Below are 20,970 nucleotides of genomic sequence, written 5' to 3' on the forward strand. Positions count from 1 at the left end.
CCTGCTTTTCGTCCACGAACAAAGTGAATGGACGAGAATGATCAGGCAAACCTAGCGCGGGCGCAGATAAAAGAGTAGCTTTGAGGTCACGGTCACAGAGAGCCTTCTCAGCCAGTCGTTGCAACGGCTGTGCTCTTTCAGTAAAATTTAGAACCCACTGTCTGTAGTAGCCCAGAATACCTAAAACAGACATAACCTGTTGTTTTGTTTAGCTGCAGCTCAACCTTAGAAACTTTATGGCCATTTTCCCCCAGAAACAGCAACAATTTCTGAGTATCTATTGTACAATTTTTCTTCCGTCGCGATTTCCATCTACATACTGTTTTCCGGCCAAACGCCGTTTAAATTTACTACTTCCGGCCAGACGCCGTCCAAATTTTTGGGCAAGAGCTTAACCAGAAACACAAAGGGCTTCTCTGTATCCCTGAGGCATGACGGTCCATGTCCATCGGCGGTACCGCGTTTGACGAGATCGGGATGTACGGCGGAGATGCCAGCCTCTGCTTCGGGAGACAAAGGATATTGGGCACGGTGCGGGCGGAAGGAGGATTTCGGGTGGATCACCAGAGGCTCACAGTGGGCTATCCTTTGAAACACTACTTTAGTTATTAAATGGTCAGGAGTATCAAAAATACCCGGAGTAACTTGTAACCAGTCTGTTCTTTCAAGGCATTTTTCCACCCATGGTCCTATTTCCCCCCATTTAACAGTGTGTGATTTAGCTAAGGAAAAATATAAGGCACTATGCCGCCAAGATAATATATGTGCTGTGAGCATGTAAAATGAACAGAAGCAGCAGCCTTTGTGGATGAAATAAAAACACAGTAGATATGAAGGGTTTCGGGGCAAGTACCAGAAGTAAGGAAAGATTTTAGCCAGGTGGTGTCTACTTCTATAGGGAAGTATTGGGCAGTACAGTGTAAAATGTCAGGGGCCTGTAAATTGGGAAAAAGACAAGGGGAAAAAGAGTGTAGGGCTTTGAGGAGAATGGTGTGTGGGGAAATATCTAAAGTCCATGCTGCAAAAGAGGGTTTGGGATAAGGGGTAATTTGACACAACAACTTGGGGGTTGAACAGAAAAAACAAAGCTGATTCAAAAGAAAACGATGCAGTAAGGTATGTCCGCCAGGACGTGACTGGACTTGAAGAGGTTTTGATACTTGAAAAAGGTGAGGTTGTCCAGAAGCAGTAAGCACAGTAACAGTTTCGTTCGAGGTAGGGACCTTTGCCAGCAAGCGAGTGGCACCAGTATCGATTAAGAAAACAGTCTCAGTGCCATCAACGAACAATGTCAGTAAAGGATCAGTCTCTGAATTATGAGTGAGCAAAGGTAGTTGAAAAGAGTGGCTGGAGGTCCCAGCGTTTTCCTATGGCCAGTATTGTTAGTCAGGGGTGTCAGAGGAAACAGGTGGAATAAGGGGAGGTGGGGGCTGTTGCTGTCTGTGAGGGCACTCCCGACGAAAATGTCCAGTTTCACCACAGGCGTAGCAAGAGAAGGAATTAGCATTGGAATTAAAGGGAGAGGGAATAAAAGGATTCTTAGTGTGGTCAACAGGAGGAGCTCTAAAACCACCTCGTCCTCTTCCTCGTCCTCGTCCCCTTCCTCTAAAGCCATATCCTCGACCTTGGTCAGGAGCATTCCTGGTATAATAGTTCATCTGTGCTGCCAATAATTTGGCATGAGAGTTCGATTCGGCCTGTTCAGCATGTCGTTTGACTTCATCAAACGTGGCACTTTCCCACTCAATACAGGAAGTGCGGACCTTGTTTTGTATATCAAAGTGCAAACCGGAAACAAAAGGTGGAACTGCAGCTCGGGTGCGGTCATCAGCATTTCCCAAGCCCGAGTGATTAGCCATAAGGTCTTGAATCCTATGTGCCCATTCATCAACCGTCTCGTCTTTCTTTTGTTTTGCAGCAGAAATAAGGGACCAGTCCGTTCCTTTTTTATATTTTTCTGCGATATTTTGTCTCAACGCCTCCCATTGTGGGTTAAATTCGCCTTCTCCACCTATCCCCTGTCCTCGAGTTAAAGCTGGGTTCCATACCCATGGAATGTCATTGCGGACACCCCTGCTAACAGTGGCCCATGTGGTCCCAAACTTTCGACGAAGTACCTGGGTCCATTCAGCAGCATTAGGCTTATACATGCTATCTAATTGATCAAGTTGTTCAACAAATTTTAGTCCTCCTACTTCCTTTGGATCTGGAAGTGTATTCACGACATCTTTTAGTTCTTGGATGTCCCAATTCCGATTTATCACAACTGTTGTGGGATTTTGGGGTCCAGCTGGATGGGCAGGGTTATAATGGGGATTGGGAACTTCTATTAAAGGGCAAGTAAGTGAAGGTGAAGGATTAGAGGAGAAAAAAGTTGGAGCTGGTTTGTGAGTGAAGGTTTGACTTCGAGTGCATTTGGAGACGGGGGTTTGTCTAGTACAGGGTGGGTCATCACGATGGGTTGAGGGGTCATAGTGATCTGTGCCTGGGGAATCATCAGGGGAAACTTCTGCTAGTTGTAGTGCAGGGGGGGGCAATCGGAATGGGGAATAGAGGAGGGGATAATAGAGGTGTCTGAGGTCGGTTCTGAGGAGGGGAAAAAAATAATAGGATAAAGGGGGTACTGCTTCTAAATTTCTATCGATTCGATACGGTCCACTATTATTTACATCTCCTGTCCCCTCTATTGGCCAACGCCCACCACTCTGTCTATTCCGTTTCTTACATGCCTTCTTGAAATCTAAACCTGTCTTCTTTTCTATTAATTTTCTAGGAGACCCATTTTTACGGGGCGTCTGTTGATCCTCCGAAAATAATTCTTCCAGCACTAATGATTTTGATCCCCCTGTGCGGCGATTAACAGGCTTACTGTTATAAGTTCCCATTTTGTTCCCTTGCCCTCCCGAGTTCTGTATTTAATTTTCCAACTATATACTGATTCGCCTAATCCCTTGTACGTATGAATCAGCAAGGCATTAAGTGTGCCACTCACTAAACCTAAACTGTTCCCTTCTTAGTTCCAAGGGGAGACACCTAACTATCGGTCCTGATCCAGTTCCCAGGAGAACACGGTTTTGTTGCTTATTCCGTATGTAGATTTATTTATTTTCCCATAGCGCTACATATCTTCCATAGCTACATATCTTCCATAGCGCTACGTATCATTCCGTTCCTAACAGCAATCCTGTAATCTGTGCTCTTTTCGGTTTATTTCCATACCACCCCGTTACTCGTCCCGTTAGCCTGTCCGCTCACATCCCTGGATTCCAGCTCAGGTGACTTCGTGTCCGATTCGGTTCAAGTCTCCATCACCTTAAGCAATCCGTTGAGATATGAGTATGACTAGACGGTCAACAGGAAACTCGCCCTCCCGTTATTTAGAAAATAAAAAATATTCGGAAATCCCCCGGTGCTTACCCCAGCCTGGAAGTGTGCAAGCTCTGTCTGGAAATCCGTTCAGTCACCGTGGATGTAGCAAAGAGGAGACCAGGGGCTCCTCACGCAAGAACTGTTTCAGGACAGGGCAGTCCTAACTTTTGCCGGAGCTGCATGCTCTGCTGCCGGATATCTCAAGTTAACGGCAGTCCGCTGGTAAGACGGATCACTGAAATGGTCTCGCTGGAGGAGTCGACCGGCCGTCTCTTGCCCCACGTCCGGGCGCCAAAAACTGTGGACACTTTTTGTGACTGAAGACAGAGAAGAAAATTAAAATTAGTCAAAACCTTTTATTAATACATACCAGGCAAGGGTAAAATGTCAGAGAAACACAGTCCCAGGACACCGCGCTTCATCTGCCTCGAGCGCAGATGTCCTTGTTCTTTTATACCTTTCTAATCTCCTGATCGTTGACCATGTAAGCAAAAAATAGCATCCTGACTCATTGTACTTTTCCAGTTTTTGTAAAGTCATTACCCTAAAGGTATATTTTCTTGTCACACACATCATCAAAAGAAACTTCCAGAAAGTATACATGCTTTTTGTCACGTACGCAAAACACAAACAAGTTTCATCATTCTGTCCTATTTTCTATACACACATACATTTTGTTCAATTACATCTTTTTATGTTTTCACACTGTCCAGTAGGCCTTTCCTGAACTCACGTATGCCCTGGCATTGGCATCAGAAAGTGTGGCCCTGCTAGAACAAAACTAAAATATTTGTGGAAGCACAATTGTTTAAAAAAGTAAGTGCCTTTTACTGTTCTGAGTATAAATTATTATAAACTAGTCTTAGAACTTTATTTCATTAAATTAGCAATACCTGGCAGGTGCATTATCACACACCCTCTCCCTTAAGATTTTAGGCTGCTAGGTTGGGACAAATAATCTGCTACAAGGTTTATTTTTCCCTGATATGTAGCATACCTGAAACTAGTAAAGCTGGAGCTCTAACTACAAGCATCCACTGCAATGCCTTGTGGTCACTCTCTACAACAAATTAATTTGACAAAAGGTAGTATCTTATCTATTGCCCAATTAATTGCTTTTAATTGAGTGTCCTCTAATGCAGCATACTTTTTTTACTCTGTTGAGTACCATTCTGCTTATAAACAAAATGGGCCTTTTCTCTTCACCTTCCCCCTGCCTCAAAACCACTCCTAAACCTCCCCCTGAGGTGTCAACCTGTAAGGAAAAAGGTTTGGTAAAATCAGGACAACACATTATTATGGAATACTTCTTTCAATGCACTAAAACTTTTTCACAGTATTCTGTCCATTTGATATTTCTGGGTGCTGTACCTCTAGGCAGGTCAGTGAGGCATGCTGCCATACTTGAAAAAATGAGGATGAACCTACGCTACTACCCAACTAAACCAAGGAATGACAAGATCTGTTTCTTTGTCTCGGGATGTGGACGATCCTTGATTGTGGAAATTTTGTTGTATGAGACCACCCCCTATGGTGTACCCATGGCATTGTAGTTCTTCCTTAGAAATCACAGTTTTTTCTGGGTTTATTACCAAACCAACTGATTTTAAGTGATCAAACATGTTGGACATATGCTTCAAATGTTCATCCCATGTCTTGCTGTATACAACCAAATTGTCTATATAAGCTCTGGCATAGGTTTCTGTTCCTCACAGCACTTTATTCATGTATTTGTGAAAATAGTGTTTGGATAAACACACAACTGTTGGGTGGGTTGGTGTCAGTTATAACCTTCATTTTGTTTTTTTTTCTGTGAAAACTCTGTTCTAACTGGCCAATTTGAGACAAATTCCGAAATTAGTTAAATGGTATTATATTTGTCCTCTACAGCTGTCATGTTCTCCCCTCTTTGTTTATCTGAAAAATGTGTGGCTATAAGTAGTTTACAAAGTGGAATATTTTTTGTTTTGTTTAGGTTTGGGTTTGACTAATTCTGTGTTTTGATTTTATTTCTGATATCACTGTTATTCACTTGATTTTTTTTATCCCAAAAACATTATTTTTCCCTTTTATGTTGTTTTACCAAATGGTGGTGGATATAGGGGGACATATGGTTCCTGTTTCATCAGTGTAACACATAACAAAGCTGATGACCATCAAGGTGCCACTATTTATCAATATAGTCTTTTACAAAGATTCAGAACTACTAATTTGATTGTGTTCCTCACCCAAAATCATCCTAAAGACCTGGAAATGGCTAGCAAGCATGTTATAATTTTATACAGTATTTATCCCTTCCAATAATCTTCTTTTTTTTTTTTTGCAATTGCTTGAGTTGTGGGGAGCTGAAGCAAACACAAGCAGAAACTAGTTGTATATAGTATGATAACCTAGACCAACCCAGTCTATATCACAACAGTCTTTATGAAAACTTATAGAATGACTCAGCACATGTCAATTTAGAGTCACCAATTAACCTAACAAGCAAATGTGCGTGTATGGCAAGATAGAGATGTGTCCAGAATTGTTTTCCAACTTTCACTAAGTGATGCTGGGATATTCTCTGGTCTATACCATGACAATAAATAGGATTAAGAAGGTTTACGTATGTATATGTGCATACATATAAGGGTGTCCAAGTAATGTTTAGCCTCATCTCTTATGAGAAATACCAGTACAGCAAGACAAATTCTATTTTACAGAAAACACTAAAACACTTATTTTCTATGTCACTCAAATAAAACATTGTGTCTTGACTGACTTTATCATTGCTAAGTTGTGTCCTATGGATATAATATATTAATCATAGAGGGAAAATTGTCTTTTCACATGACCTTTGGAGGTTACGGTGCAGGGTCAGCCATTATACAGCACACCTGGAGAATTTTTCAGGTTAAGGGCCTTGCTCAAGGGCCCAACAGAGTAAGATCCTTTCCGGCAGTGGCAGGACTTGAACCGGTAACCTTCCAGATACTAACATAGATCCTTAGTCTCAGAACCACCACTGTCTTATGGAGGTAACCCTTTAGTGTAATGATGTGAACATGTGATAGTCACATGGTGGCCAGGGGCCTCATGTATAAATGGTGTGTACGCACAAAAATGTTGTGTATGCCCATTTCCATACATTCTTTGAGATGTATAAAAAATAAACTTTGCGTAAAGCCACGCACATTTTTACTGCAGTTTCAGACCATGCGTATGCACTTTTCTGCTTGATTGTGCTATTGTCTCTGTGTGGTTTCCCTTTCTTTTTAAGATATGCATCTATGATGCTGGCTTCATCAAATACACCAAAATTAATTGTATATTGTTTACAAATTGAAGGCATTTGATTGGAATCAATCTGTAACAATATAATGATGCACATAATGACCAAACTATTGCAACTACCATGGCTGCTTTAGTGTTGTTAGAAGACATTGCAAATCGAAGAATCAGAAGAGAATGCATATTTAGAGATCGTATTGATTTCTTGACACATGATGATGACTGGCTCCTAAGTCAATTCAGATTTCTAAAAACTATCCTCTTTCAGCTGTGTGCTGAACTGGCGCCAACTTTACAAAGGCAGACTTTGAGGAACTGTGATCTTCCGGTTCCTTTGCAAGTTCTGTCCACCCTCGGATTTTTAGCCACAGGAGCTTTTCAATGTAAACTGGCTGACTGATTGGGTATTTTTCTCGCCATACCAGATGCATGAGATGGCATTATTCGCTTGTCATCTAGATATATAAGATTTCCTTACACTGTGGTTGAGCAGGTAGACATCAAATCACAATTCGCAGTAATATCCAGTTTTCCAAATGTAATTGGAGCGATTGACTGCATACACATTGCTATAAAGATGCTGTCACTGAATGAATTTACTTATGTAATAAGAAAGCATTTCCACTCTATCAATGCACAAATCTGTGATGTGATAATGCATCTCATAAATATTGTCATGAGATGGCCTGGCTCAACTCATGATTCATTCATCCTGAGAAAGAGTAACAAGTTGGGAACAAACTTGAAAATGGTGTTGTGCATGAAGGCTGTCTTCTCGGTAAGATGAGAGATTCAATATTACCTGTTTGGTGAAAATTGTAAGTTATTTGTATGATATAACCATATAACACGATTACTTAGGAGAAAGGGATACCCTCTAAACCTGCATCTTCTCACCCTGCTCACCAACCCACTGACTGAACAAGAGTGATGTTATAATGACCTATACTCTCAGGCTCGGGCTGTGGTAGCACGTACTATAGGGCAGCTTAAGGGCTATTGGCGCTGCTTGGATAAGACTGGTGGAGTGCTGCTGTGTAGTCCACATAAATTGTGTCGCATTATGCAAGCATGTAGCGTGCTGCATAATGTTTCACGAAATTGTGGCTTGCCTGTACCTGAGCAGATGCAGTATGATTAACCTGACCCTGACCCACCAACTAATAAGCAAAATATAAACACAGATAAGCAGATGCAGCATTTATTTTTTAAACCATTCACTTGATTTCTTGTCAATATTACCTATTGTCTTTATATTTCCATAGTTCATTGGTTACATCTCTTACAGCATCCACTAATGTATTTTGTGATTCCAGAACAGCAACTATCAGCACACGGCCAGATGGTTGCCCAGCAGATCCCAAGGCAGTGGTGTTTGAGCTGCCAGTGGCCAAAAATATGCTCAGCACAGCAGCAGCACCATCATTATTGCCTAGAGTCATGTTCCTGGCATGAGAATCAGATTTTGTAATAATGCCTGGAACAGAATAAACATTTAATACCGCATCTGCTGCCTGCTCATTTGTCTTATTAAATATGCAAATTATTTACACAAGTATGGATAATGGTAAGTGAAATAAAATTAAAACTCAACTTCACCCACAGTGATGTCAGACTCTCCCTCACCAGCTGGTAATATGCCGATTATAAGTGTTTCACCAATAATTGCAGCAACTTGCTGCTTAAACGGTTTGAGCCCCAGAATTTCGCTACTTCCTCCAGTGGTGTTGACACTTAGACGATGGGCTGATACTCATCTTTTCACTGCGACTTTGATGTCTGCCCACTTCTTTTTTATTATATTGTGCGACTTTCTGAACCTGAGCTTTTGATTGCCTCCGCAACACTGTGCCACTCCATCATTTTCCTTTTACTGCTTGTGCCACTGCTTATGCCACTAAATAGTATGTTTTTCCTAGCCTTCACTTCACTTAGCAGGACCTCCATTTCACTGAAGTTTTTTTTTTCCCATGTGCTTTTGCCATTGTCTTTTAACAAACCATTGAAGTGAAGGGGCTTTTATACTGATTTGGATATTAAAATATGCAAAATTCTGGGATGAGTCGGGGTGGGGCTATAGGTGCGTGCATGTGCATTAAATAACACCTTCATTGGGATTTATTGTTTTTTATTAATTACAACTCTGACTTTAGTCATATTTCACATTTATTCATAAATGTGTATGAGAGTCATTCCCAGTAGCATCAGAAGCAACCCTGTACAGGGTGCCACTACATTAAAGGGCTTCAGCACAGACTTATGCAAAGCTCACCAACGTAATGTGCATGCTGTTAGGGATACGGGAAAAAAGTGCCTGTGAGAATTCACATTGACAGAAGCAGAAGAAAAATTCTAGTCATTGTAGGACTTCACCACTATGCACCCAAACTGTGAATGACAAGTCAGGTATGAAATCAGACGTACTGGTACAAACACATATCTCATTATCATTACACACAGTTTGATGCATCTGGAATTTTTTATGCATACACACATTTCCAGTTTTGTCCTTATGCCACGTTTTAGTGTGAATTCTATGCATGGCGTAATGCATGAGGTTCCAGGTCTTGAGTACAGGGTGGATATGGCATCACTTCAAACCTACAGTTTCCCAGTCTAAAAAGGGCCATGTCTTGAACTGGGGATAGGTGGCAATTTTCCTTGCCAGGTATAACTGCCAAAGCAAACCATTGTAAAATTAACTGGTTATGTGGGTTTTTTGGAGGAATGCAATCAGTATTGAGTACACCCAAATCCTTCATAAAAAATTGTGCACTTTATCTTGCCAGCACTGGCTTTCGACCTTGAATTTTGTGGAAGTGAAGTGTTGAAAACTCACAATTCCTTAATTATTTCCTCCGTTATGAAAAACTTCTTAAATTTTCCCCTGTCTAAATTTATTATTCTGAGTTTCTTTGTGGATCATTGAATGCAGTGATGCTTTGTTTCAGGAATCAACATACATATTCATCTCGTTTACTCATACTGTATATACTTGTTTTTGACTATTGGATTGAAATGAACCATAATTAATGCCCATACCACCCCTTTATTTTCAATTTTTCATGATTTGGACTCCATCAGCCCAAAGTAACCTTTTTTTAATGAAGCTGTATTTATTTCCAGACATATGTACTATAACAAAAGTTATGATACAATAATGAAAAACACATTGCTATAAACCAGGGTTGTCAAACCTAGTTTAATTTCAACTACTTTCTCCATTATTAACCAATTACTAATTTTAATGGAGTGGCATGTTGCAGTGATTTTAATTCACTTACATTTTAATTATTTAATTTTTTTCTTTAACCAGTAGCCAAAGAATTATGAGATGCAAAGCAAAGAAACAGATGGCCATAGAATGAAAGAAGTGTTTTTAATTAACAGCTCAATAGGTGACTGGTTGGGTTCAAAATGGTGGCCCACCATAACTGTTTAAGACTCTTAATTTAGCTGGTCATCTATTGGCTTGTATTGCATCTTTCTTTTTCTTGGGCTAAAGATATAAATAAATTATAAATAAGGCAAAACAAGTCTGTTAAATTAGCAGTAGTAACTAGTTACTAATAAAGAAAATGACTGCTTCTGCATTCCATCAGGATCTTAGTTTGAAATCCATGCTATAAACAAAAAATGAAAAATTATTAAAAGCAAAATATAGTAAATCCAGTTAACAATACAAATAGATTCATTAACCTGAAACAACACTAAAATCCCTAAATCTCCACCCTTTACCAATATAGAGAGCTAGTTAGCAACAAAAAGCTACTTATATTACACTTCCTCATATTAACTAAAACAATAGGACGTTGGAAGGAATATTTTTCATGTCTTTGATTTTGAAGGATGGCCAGATATTTGAGGTCACCTTTAAGAGATGTCCCAACTTGATGGAATTCTTCAGCTCATCTTTTGATGTTGGCAAATGAAAAGGATTGGTCTTGGTAGATGTTGAGTAAGTTGGTATGAATTTCACATACAGTATTTTACTATGCAACCATTTACAAAATCACCATTATACAGTAGATAAACCCTTTTAGGTTCAGTCTTCAAACTTTTTCATTAACTCTAGTATGTATATTCACTTAATGCTGTACAATTTTTCTATATTAGTATTTTAAGTATATTGCTATAGTTTAATAATTTGTTCTTAGTAGTATTTATACTTATACAAGTAAATGCAAAATACTAATACAGGCACTGAAGAATAATGCAAATTATACAGCAGCTTTTAAATTGTACAGACAAAATCTTTAGCATCTGAAAAGAATATGCTGGTTGATGTAAAGTTATTACACTAGGGCCTAATTATGCTTTTGTTTCTAATGAACCGAGAATAGTACTAACTCTCTATTGAGAACAACTGCAATTAGGGAGTTTTTTGATCCTTATTCAAATGCTATAAAAGCAAAGCATTATTACATAAAGATTTGTTTAACACTGTTGAAGAAGTGTCACTGGTAAGTGTATAAACAATATTGTCTCTAATTTATTATCTACTCCTTCTCAAAAACTTATCATTTACACAAGATATTTTGCCTAATATTGGTTATTCATAAAATGGCATATGCTATTGATTTTAGAACTATTTTTTTAAGTGCCAGGTATATTGTTTAGATCAGAAGCAGCTATGTCACTGCATTGTTATACAGATCATAAGTTATAGCCAAACTATTAAACTTTGAATCATTTTAAGAAAAGTTAAAAACACACATATTGAAATGACTTAGGCACAATGCCAAAGAGTATTCATTTGATATTCAATGTCATCTAATTGAAACATTAAAACTGAAACTAGCATATACAAGTGATAATTTGTTTAAGCAAAAAGTGGCACGGGTAGGTTAATTTATTTTTTCTGGTGTGTACAGTTTGCCAGTGATGAAGTTGGATTTGTGGGCATCTTGTTTAGCAGATTCTTGTATTAAAATGGAGAAAACATTTTCAATTTAAGCACTAACATGCCAAGCCAAATTAACAATGGTATCTAAAATTGTATTGAAGATATATTAACATGTAACTAACTTTGTAATATCTTGAAAAGAACTTCTTTTATGAATATACAGCGTGGCCTAGAAGAGTGTAACTTTCTGGTTGAAATGATTTTATGCAATGCAGTCTCTTTTAATTTAATAATAATTGTATTCTCAAAAACCCAAAGCAGTATACCAGTGTAGCTTTGTGTATTTAACCACTTAACATATACATGTCTAAAACAGTAAGACACATAGAACACCACTTTGATGGGATAATTACATTTAGCAATGACATGATACATGCAAGATCAGTGTGTTACATAGACATTTTTGAGTAAGTGTGAGATTTGTGTAATTATAAGTTTATAATTGGTTGCACTGCAAAGGCAAGGAAACTGGAAGCTATAGCTAGATTTGCAAAACTATTACTGACTTGTCTTTTAGCAAGATCAGATATATCCTTCAGCAAGGAATTCAGCGCTGAATATATAGCAATATTATTTTAAGATACTTAGGAAACTGACTTTAATTTTAATAAGAGTTAAAGATAATTGCAGTATTGGTGCATAGTATCTAGAAAGCAAAGTGTTTTTCCTGTAGGACATCCTTTTCTTGGGTGTTGCCTGATTCAGACTCTCATCTTCAACTCTAGATTAAAATAAATAACAACATACAGAGAATATGTTTTTAGTTAAATCATGAGCATACGTACTACACACTTACACATTTTGCGAAAGACAGGCAAAGTGGAAAAATAGGGGGTTGATATTTGTGTGGAAAAGAATATGAATACACATTTGCTTCAATTGGATGATGAGAATTTTTTTTTGTAATTTTATTAATTTTATTGTAATCATTCCATACAAATAGATCAATTAATACAAAAAAAAAGAATTGAAGACAAATCAAACCCCACCCTTGAGAAGGAGAGCATGGTCAAAGGAGAATTGCTTAGGGCTTTTTAATAGGGCAAAAATAAAAAAATAAAAATATATATATATATATATAAATAAATAAATGGAGAAGGAAAAGAAATGCGGAAATAATTATTTCTTCTTATTCTAAAATATTATTGATTAGATCCTGCCAGGTTTTGAAAAAATTCTGTACAGATCCTCTAACTGAGAATTTGATTTTTTCCAATTTCAAATAATATAAAACATCGGTTTCCCACTGACTTATCAGAGGAGAGTTAGGATTCTTCCAATTTAACAGAATAAGTTGCATGCCAAAAGTGTAGTGAATGCAATCACCGTTTGCTTGTCCTTCTCCACTTCAAGTCCATCTGGAAGAACACCGAACACAGCTATTAATGGGTTAGGAGGGATTGTGACACCAAGGCTGTCTGAAAGGCACTTAAAAATTTTGATCTAGAATGATGTTAATTTGGTGCAGACCCAAAACATGTGATCCAGTGAGGCAGGAGCTTGGTTGCAGCGTTCGCAGGTTGGATCGTGCTGGAAACCCTGGAAACATTTTGGACAGTTTTAAGCGAGACAGATGAGCTTGATATATAATTTTTAGTTGAATAATTCTATGCTTTGCGCATATGGAGCTCAAGTGAATTCTCTGCAATGCTACCTTCCACTCCTTTTCTGATATATTAATTAAGAAATCTTTTTCCCATTGTCTTCTTGGATCTTTGAAAGGAAGGGACTCTAATAGAATTTTATATAATTCAGAAATGTTGTCTAATTCCTCGAAATTGAGCAATATTTTTTCCTGCATGGTGAAGGGTACGAGATGAGGAAAATCGGGCAGTTTCTGTTTAACAAAGTTTCTAATTTGAAGATAGTGAAAGAAATGTGTAGCTGGGAGGTTGAATTTGGAACGTAATTGTTCAAAGGATGCAAAGATATTGTCTATATAAAGATCTCTGAGAAATTTCATCCCAAATCTTTTCCAGGTATTAAAAACTGGATATGTTTGCAAGGGCTGAAAGAGGTGGTTCTCCTGCAGGGGGGATGACAAGAATTTTAAACCACCAAAAGAGAGGGGAAGCATATCAAGCATATCTAGATATAGTATTTTGTAATAATAAGTATAAAAATCATAAAAGATGTCAAACTTCCCAACAGTAAAGGGAACTGCCAAGGATGTCCTTGGAAGCCTTCCAAAAATCAAGACAAATAATATCATATGCACATCTCTTATAATATGCTTTTTGTTGCTTCCTCATACAGTTCTGGCATATTAGTAAACTACTACCTCCCTTGTCTGAACCCCATGCTTACTGTTTGCTAAGATGTGTGTTTTTGACATATGCTGTTTAATTTTCTCCTTAATAATTCCTTCCATTAATTTATCTGTGATGCATGTTACGCTTACTGACCTATAAATACCTGGATTAGCCCAATCACACTTTTTTGTACAATGTGATAGTATTTGCTAGCTTCAGTCTTCAGGAATTTTCCCAGTATGCAGACATTTTTGAAAAATATATATCATATACAATACTGTATATGTAACATTCTATCCAGGACTGTTCTAGCAAGACTGTATGAAACAATTTTGTAATTTCTATTTTAATACAAATCTGTGATTGTTGCCTTTTTCAGCAGAAAAGAAAAAATTACTGTAAACTACTGGTGATAAATTGGACATACATACCCATAATTCTCTCTGCTGTCATCATTGGACAACCTCTGTTTGATTTATAGCCACATTACAAGTGGTTTGATTATGGTTTGCTTTTGTTCTAATGAAGAAAATTCTGCTTTTACAAGTATTGACCCTTGCTTGTTACAGACTTACTCTGAGCTTTTTTTGTCTACTGGCTGAATACTTCAGTCTCCAGAAATTACTTCTATATTTCACTGTGTGTCAAATAGTTTATGAAGGTCAACCAAAATCTGGTAGGTGTTTTAGGCTGAAGAATGTACTGTACTGTATGTCTGCAGGTGAGTAGCATTTAACCTGATGTTTTGGACTATAGTGTTCCACACAAGGCCACTTTATCACATGATATTCAGGTATCTTATGTTAAATGTTTTTCAAGTAAATTTACTGTACAATATTATAAGTTATTTAAGGTTTTGGGATATCTATGGATATTAACCTAACCAGGCACATTCAAGATTATAATATTTTATCCAAAAATTATAAAAATTCAATTAATTAAATATGTTTTAATTAATTCAACATTTAAGCAATGAAGTAAAATATGCCTAATGTAACTTTTGATTGTTTTTAGTTCAATAGTGACTGAAAAAGGAAAACAAGGGGGTAAGCAGGTGGAAGCAATGAATACATTCAGAAAAGCAAAAAAATACTCATTTTTAATATATATTTATTTCTTGGTGATAATAAGCATAGTGTATCCATCCATCCATTATCCAACCCTCTATATCCTAACTGCAGGGTCATGGGGGTCTGCTGGAGCCAATCCCAGCCAACACAGGGTGCAAGGCAGGAAACAAACCCCGGGCAGGGCGCCAATCCATCGCAGGGCACACACACACACCAAGCACAATTGAGGTGCACAGTGCACCTAACATGCATGTCTTTGGATTGTGGGAGGAAACCCACGCAGACACGGGGAGAACATGCAAACTCCACACAGGGAGGACCTGGGAAGCGAACCCAGGTCTCCTAACTGCGAGGCAGCAACGCTACCACTGCGCCACTGTGCCACCTAAGCATAGTGTATCAGACAAAAATCAATAAAAAACCAAGAATTTTATAATAATCACATAAAGACATTTTTAAAAATGTACACTGACGAAGTACAAAAGAAACTGTAATAAAGTATTTACAATAACAAGTTGTATCCGGGGTGAACTTCTCCAGGCTGGTGGTAAGGCTGTCTTCCTGGCATTCCAAGCCAGCTGACAATGCTGTGATCTTCGCGGAGTCAATGGAGGCTCTGATCGGGGCGCTCGACAGACTAAGTGAGGAGTCTGAGTGTCTGGACTTGCAAGTGTCCCTGATAAAAACCAAGTTCTAGGCCTTTAATGACCTCTTGGGCACAGTCATCAGCAGTGGGTCTGATTGCGGAGAGAGTATTGACCTTGTTGAGAGGTTTACTTACCTTGGCAGTGACATTCATGTCTCTGGTGACTCTTCTTATAAAGTCAATAGACGGATTGGGAGAGCATGGGGGGTCATGAGGTCGCTGGAAAGGGGTGTGTGGTGCTACCAATATCTATGCAAAAGGACGAAGGTCCAAGTCTTTAGAGTCCTGGTGCTTCCTGTCTTGCTATATGGTTGCGAGACATGGATGCTATCCAGTGACCTGAGATGAAGACTGGACTCCTTTGGTACTGTGTCTCTCAGGAAAATCCTTGGGTACTGTTGGTTTGACTTTGTGTCGAAAGAGCGTTTTTTCATGGAGTCCCGAATGAGGCACATTACCTGCATTGTGAGGGAGTGTCAGTTACGGCATTATGGCCATGTGGCGCATTTCCCCGAGGGTGATCCAGCTTGTAAGATCCTCGTTGTTGGGGACCCGCGTGGCTGGACCAGGCCAAGGGGTTTCCCACGTAACACCTGGCTGCGGCAGATAAAGGGTCATTTCCAGAGGGTGGGACTGGACCATGTTTCTGACTGGGGGGTTGCCAACTGGGATCCCGAGTTGTTTCATCGTGTAGTGGGTGCGGCAACGCACTGTACCAGTGCATGCTCCCCAACTTAACTTGACTTGAATAAAAAGTTGCAAAATAAATAATGAAATAAAAATGTCTGATAAAAGACAAAATACAGAAAAAATGTTTAGCAAATGTAATGTGCACAAATAATAAAAAAGTAAAAAGATGAACAACAATAAACAATTTGATATAACAAAAACAAAATAACAAAGTACAAGAAGTTATAAAGAACAATGTCACAATGTATCACACATGAAACTAAATAGCACAACATTATAATAAAGAACAAAGAGAGGTCTTTTGCAGTAAATTTATATTTAATTACAAACGTAATTGAGAGTGTATGAGGTCAGTGTTGATGTCTCTGTTTATCAAAATGCCAATAGATCATAGAGATCATTCAAGGTGACCTTCTTCCCTGGGCAACACCTGAATATAAGATAAGATGACATAACATAACATTCTCAAACTTTCTTAATGAAATTCAGGGTTGCAGAGCACATCCCAGCAGTTATGGGCACAAAAAAAGAACTAGCCCTGAAGGGGGCACCATTCCATCACAGGTCCCACTCATACACGTACCCATCACAACAACTTGAAACTAGCAATTCACCTAACTTGCACATCTTTGCAGATGTGTGTAGAAGACAAGAGTACCCAGTGGTAAACAGGTAAACACCCACAGAGACGGGAAGAGTAAGAAAAAGATATGAGGAGGTGTTAGATTTGAACACAGTCCTCTGGATCTATGAAACAGTAGTGCCACTCATACACTGAAGATCCAACTGTAAATAATTCCTTATGTGATCTCACCAAAGAATAACATAACAAAGGTACGTTGGAATCACAATGGGAAATTCAGAATGTAAACAGTATGGAAATTTGGAAATGTGAAGAGTAGTGTATCTGCAATCACTTGAAAGTTTCAGTGTTATACAATGCTTCTTTGTCTTCTTTCTATTTGTTTTCTGTAATGTATTCACTCACTTACTGAATTAATTGTATAAATACATTACACCTGGTTTTATTTTTGTGTTTTTCTGAATATGGGTGCTTTTCCTTACTTATCCTTGTTTTAAATTTTAATTTCTTAAGTGGGCTAAATTCTCATTAGACATTATTGCTGTCACTCATTTAAATACTGAATTATAACAGAATATTTTTCCCCTTAGGCAAAAAATTAGGTTGTAATAATGAATGACAATCAAAGTGGGATCTTAAAAGCCATTCAGTTTTGCTACACATCAGTGGAAAATTCATGTCCTAAACAAGAGCATTCAATCACAGCTCGTGTTCTCATGTATATGACTCTATGGACAATAACTACAGTCACTCTATGTGGAAACCTGTTGGTAATCATCTGCATTTCTCATTTCAAGCAGCTTCACACTCCGACAAACTTTCTCACCCTGTCTTTGGCAGCTGTCGACTTTCTGCTTGGAGGGCTTGTAATGCCACCCAGCATGATCCGAACTGTTGAATCCTGTTGGTATTTTGGGGACTTCTTCTGCAAGTTTCACACCAGTACAGACATCATGCTCTGCTCAAACTCCATTTTGCACTTGTTTTTCATTTCAGTTGACCGCTATTATGCTGTGTGTTGTCCACTGACATACAACAGTAGAATCACTCTAGCATTAGTTAGCAAAGTTATTTTTATTAGCTGGTTTCTATCAGCCACGTTTGGATTTAGTATTTTGTTTCTAGGAATTAACATTAAAGGTATAGAAAATTTTTATGAACAGGCTATTTATTGCGTTGGGAGCTGTACATTTATACAAAATCAGGTGTCAGGACTGGTTACCACCTTAATATCATTTTATATACCTGGTTTTATTATGGTAGTTATCTATCTTAAGATTTTCATTGTCGCAAGGAGACAGGTGAGATCTTTGAAAGAAATTGCTGAGGACAGGAACAAAACTGCAGTAAGGAAAAGAGAAACAAAAGCTGCAAAAACCTTGTCAATAGTGGTTGGTGTATTTCTCACATGCTGGTTGCCATTATTCCTCAGCAGCAGTATCGACTTATATGTGAATTACTCGACTCCGGCTTTAGTAGCAGAAATTCTAATATGGTTTGCTTATTTAAATTCAACTTTCAATCCACTAATTTATGCATTCTTTTACACATGGTTCCGAAAAGCTGTCACAATTATTATACTCGGGGAACTTTTTAAAAGCAACTCATCATTAACAAAGCTTTATACGGAGTAAATGAATATAGTAAAGTTGCTTTCAATTTTATTATGTTAGATATTTTAGAAACTTTTAATGTCACTTGTTATTAAAGAAAACTCATTCATAAGCTTGACAAAGCAAAATGTACTTTAGTATTTGTTTATGAGGTATCCTACTATCTGTGAATTGTACTTTATGTAAGGGTTTACCTTGAAGGCAAAAAAGTTGTAATGTGCAATTAATGCTGTTTTAAAACCTTTTAATATATATAAAATATGAATGTTTAAAATAATCTATATAATGTAGCATGCTTGAGTGTTACCAGTAATTTCTTTTCATATTAATGTTACCACTGTATATTAAAGTATCTGATAATAATTAATGATACAGTTTAATTTAATAAAAATGCAAATAATTTTACTTGCGCTTTATCACCCAGACTTTGTGGACATACGTAGTAAATATTTAAATAAATTTCATATTTTTCATTCAGTTTTTCTATTAGTAAGCATTTGTGCATGTTTTCTGTTTTTTAAAGTGTTTTGCTTATTTGCAAAGCTTTTTCTGGTTACACATGTCCAACCAGTGCAAGTGTACATTTACTTAGATTTAGGGTGCATTGTATTGACACATTTAACATATATCAAACAATACTTTCATAGTTATTACTTTACGTTGTTTACAGCAACGCCCTGTCAGCAACGCCCTGTCTCTCAGCACCTGAAACCTGGTTTAATTTTTGACTTTGTTTAATTTATTGTAATTTGATTTCCTCCCATCGTCCAAAGAATGTCGATTTATATGAATACATATTGTAATAGACACATGTCCCACACAGAGCTTGTTTCTTTCATATAGTGAATGCCATCAGGTTTGTTAACCAAAATTGATTAGAAAACACATATTCAGATATGATGGATTTATCGCCCGGGAATATGCCTTGATACAGAAAAAGGTTTGGGGCAGCCTCCAATATACTTGGAGTATGGCTGCAAAAATAGGCAAAACAAAAAAGATAAATGTGAGCTTGCTACGGATGTCAGTCCAAACAGAACTGATTGACAGAAGGAATATGGCCGCTTTTAAAGTCAGGCAGGGGAAGTGATGTCATTGGGCCCAGAACCAGAAGTGACGTCATCAGGCCCTGATTTGGAAGTGCTGTCATTGAGCCCAGGTGGAATTTCCCATGTTTGGTCTGCAAGGACAAAAGAGAAAGGATTAGCACACTCTGCCATCCCCTGGTTTGACATGGAATCACCTTCTTTCGAGTCTCCCCCTCAGCCCAGACGCATTGGGTTGGGCATTCCTGACCAAGAGGTTGTGAACTGGAGAAAGTTCATTGGCAATGGCTTGGAGAGGACCCTGGCTGTAAATGATCGAAAACTTGTAAGGCTGTAGAACCAAAAACCACCTTGTGACCCGTGGGTTTGATTCCCTGTGTAAGGCCATCAAATGTAAAGGTTCATGGTCTGTAACCAGGGTGAATTCACAGCCCAAGAGGTAGTATCTCAACTGTGTAATCACCCATTTGATTGCCAAGGCCTCCCTTTCCACTGCCACATACCTGGTTTCCCAGTCCAGCAGTTTCCAGCTCAGGAACATGATGGGGTGTTCAACACCATCGACACTTTGGCTCAGCATGGCACCAAGACCTGTGTCTGAAGTGTCCATCTGAAGGATGAAAAAAGTTATGAGTGTTTAAGATTGGTGCTGATGAAAGGGCCTTCTTTAGGTCACCAAATGCAATTTCTGTGTTAGCATCCCATACCACGTTGTTTGGCACCTTCTTCTTTGTCAGATCAGTCAAGGGCGCTGCTTTCCTCAGATATAAATCCAATCAAATATCTGAGGGATGTGTTTCAAAACAAATTCGATCTGTGGCACTACCAACTCACAACTTACAGAAGTTGACGGATCTGCTGCAAACATCCTAATACCAGATATCACAGGAAATCATGTTACAATATTTGGGATTACAACCTGCTGTTCTGTAAGTGTATGATCAATGAATAGGAACTCTACCTAAATCATCTGGTGCAGGTAATGTTAAGGAATCACTACAGAAGAGATTAAAGAATACACGAAAATATAATATTGAAATTGGGCGGCACGGTGGCACAGTGGGTAGCGCTGCTGCCTCGCAGTTGGGAGACCTGGGGACCCGGGTTCGCTTCCCGGGTCCTCCCTGCGTGGAGTTTGCATGTTCTCCCCGTGTCTGCGTGGGTTTCCTCCGGGCGCTCCGGTTTCCTCCCACAGTCCAAAGACATGCAGGTTAGGTGGATTGGCGATTCTAAATTGGCCCTAGTGTGTGCTTGGTGTGTGGGTGTGTTTGTGTGTGTCCTGCGGTGGGTTGGCACCCTGCCCAGGGTTGGTTCCCTGCCTTGTGCCCTGTGTTGGCTGGGATTGGCTCCAGCAGACCCCCGTGACCCTGTGTTCGGATTCAGCGGGTTGGAAAATGGATGGATGGATAATATTGAAATAGTACTCCTCTAATACTGGAAATAGTACTATAAATACACAAAAGGTCAGAGACAAACTATACATTGATTTTTATGGTAGGTGTGAGTTATTTTAAGCAGATGTCTC

At 38.6% G+C, this 20,970-nt stretch overlaps 1 protein-coding gene across 1 annotated transcript; it reads left to right on the forward strand.

Annotated features, from left to right (window-relative positions):
* Window positions 1–17,381: 17,381 nt before the first annotated feature.
* Window positions 17,382–18,689, forward strand: LOC127526938 (trace amine-associated receptor 1-like). The gene has a single exon (XM_051924178.1). It carries the CDS (start codon window positions 17,398–17,400, stop codon window positions 18,418–18,420), a length of 1,023 nt encoding a protein of 340 aa, XP_051780138.1. The 5' UTR covers window positions 17,382–17,397; the 3' UTR covers window positions 18,421–18,689.
* The last annotated feature ends 2,281 nt before the right edge of the window (window positions 18,690–20,970 follow it).

This window comes from Erpetoichthys calabaricus, chromosome 3, assembly GCF_900747795.2.
Source record: "Erpetoichthys calabaricus chromosome 3, fErpCal1.3, whole genome shotgun sequence".
NCBI lineage: Eukaryota > Metazoa > Chordata > Cladistia > Polypteriformes > Polypteridae > Erpetoichthys > Erpetoichthys calabaricus.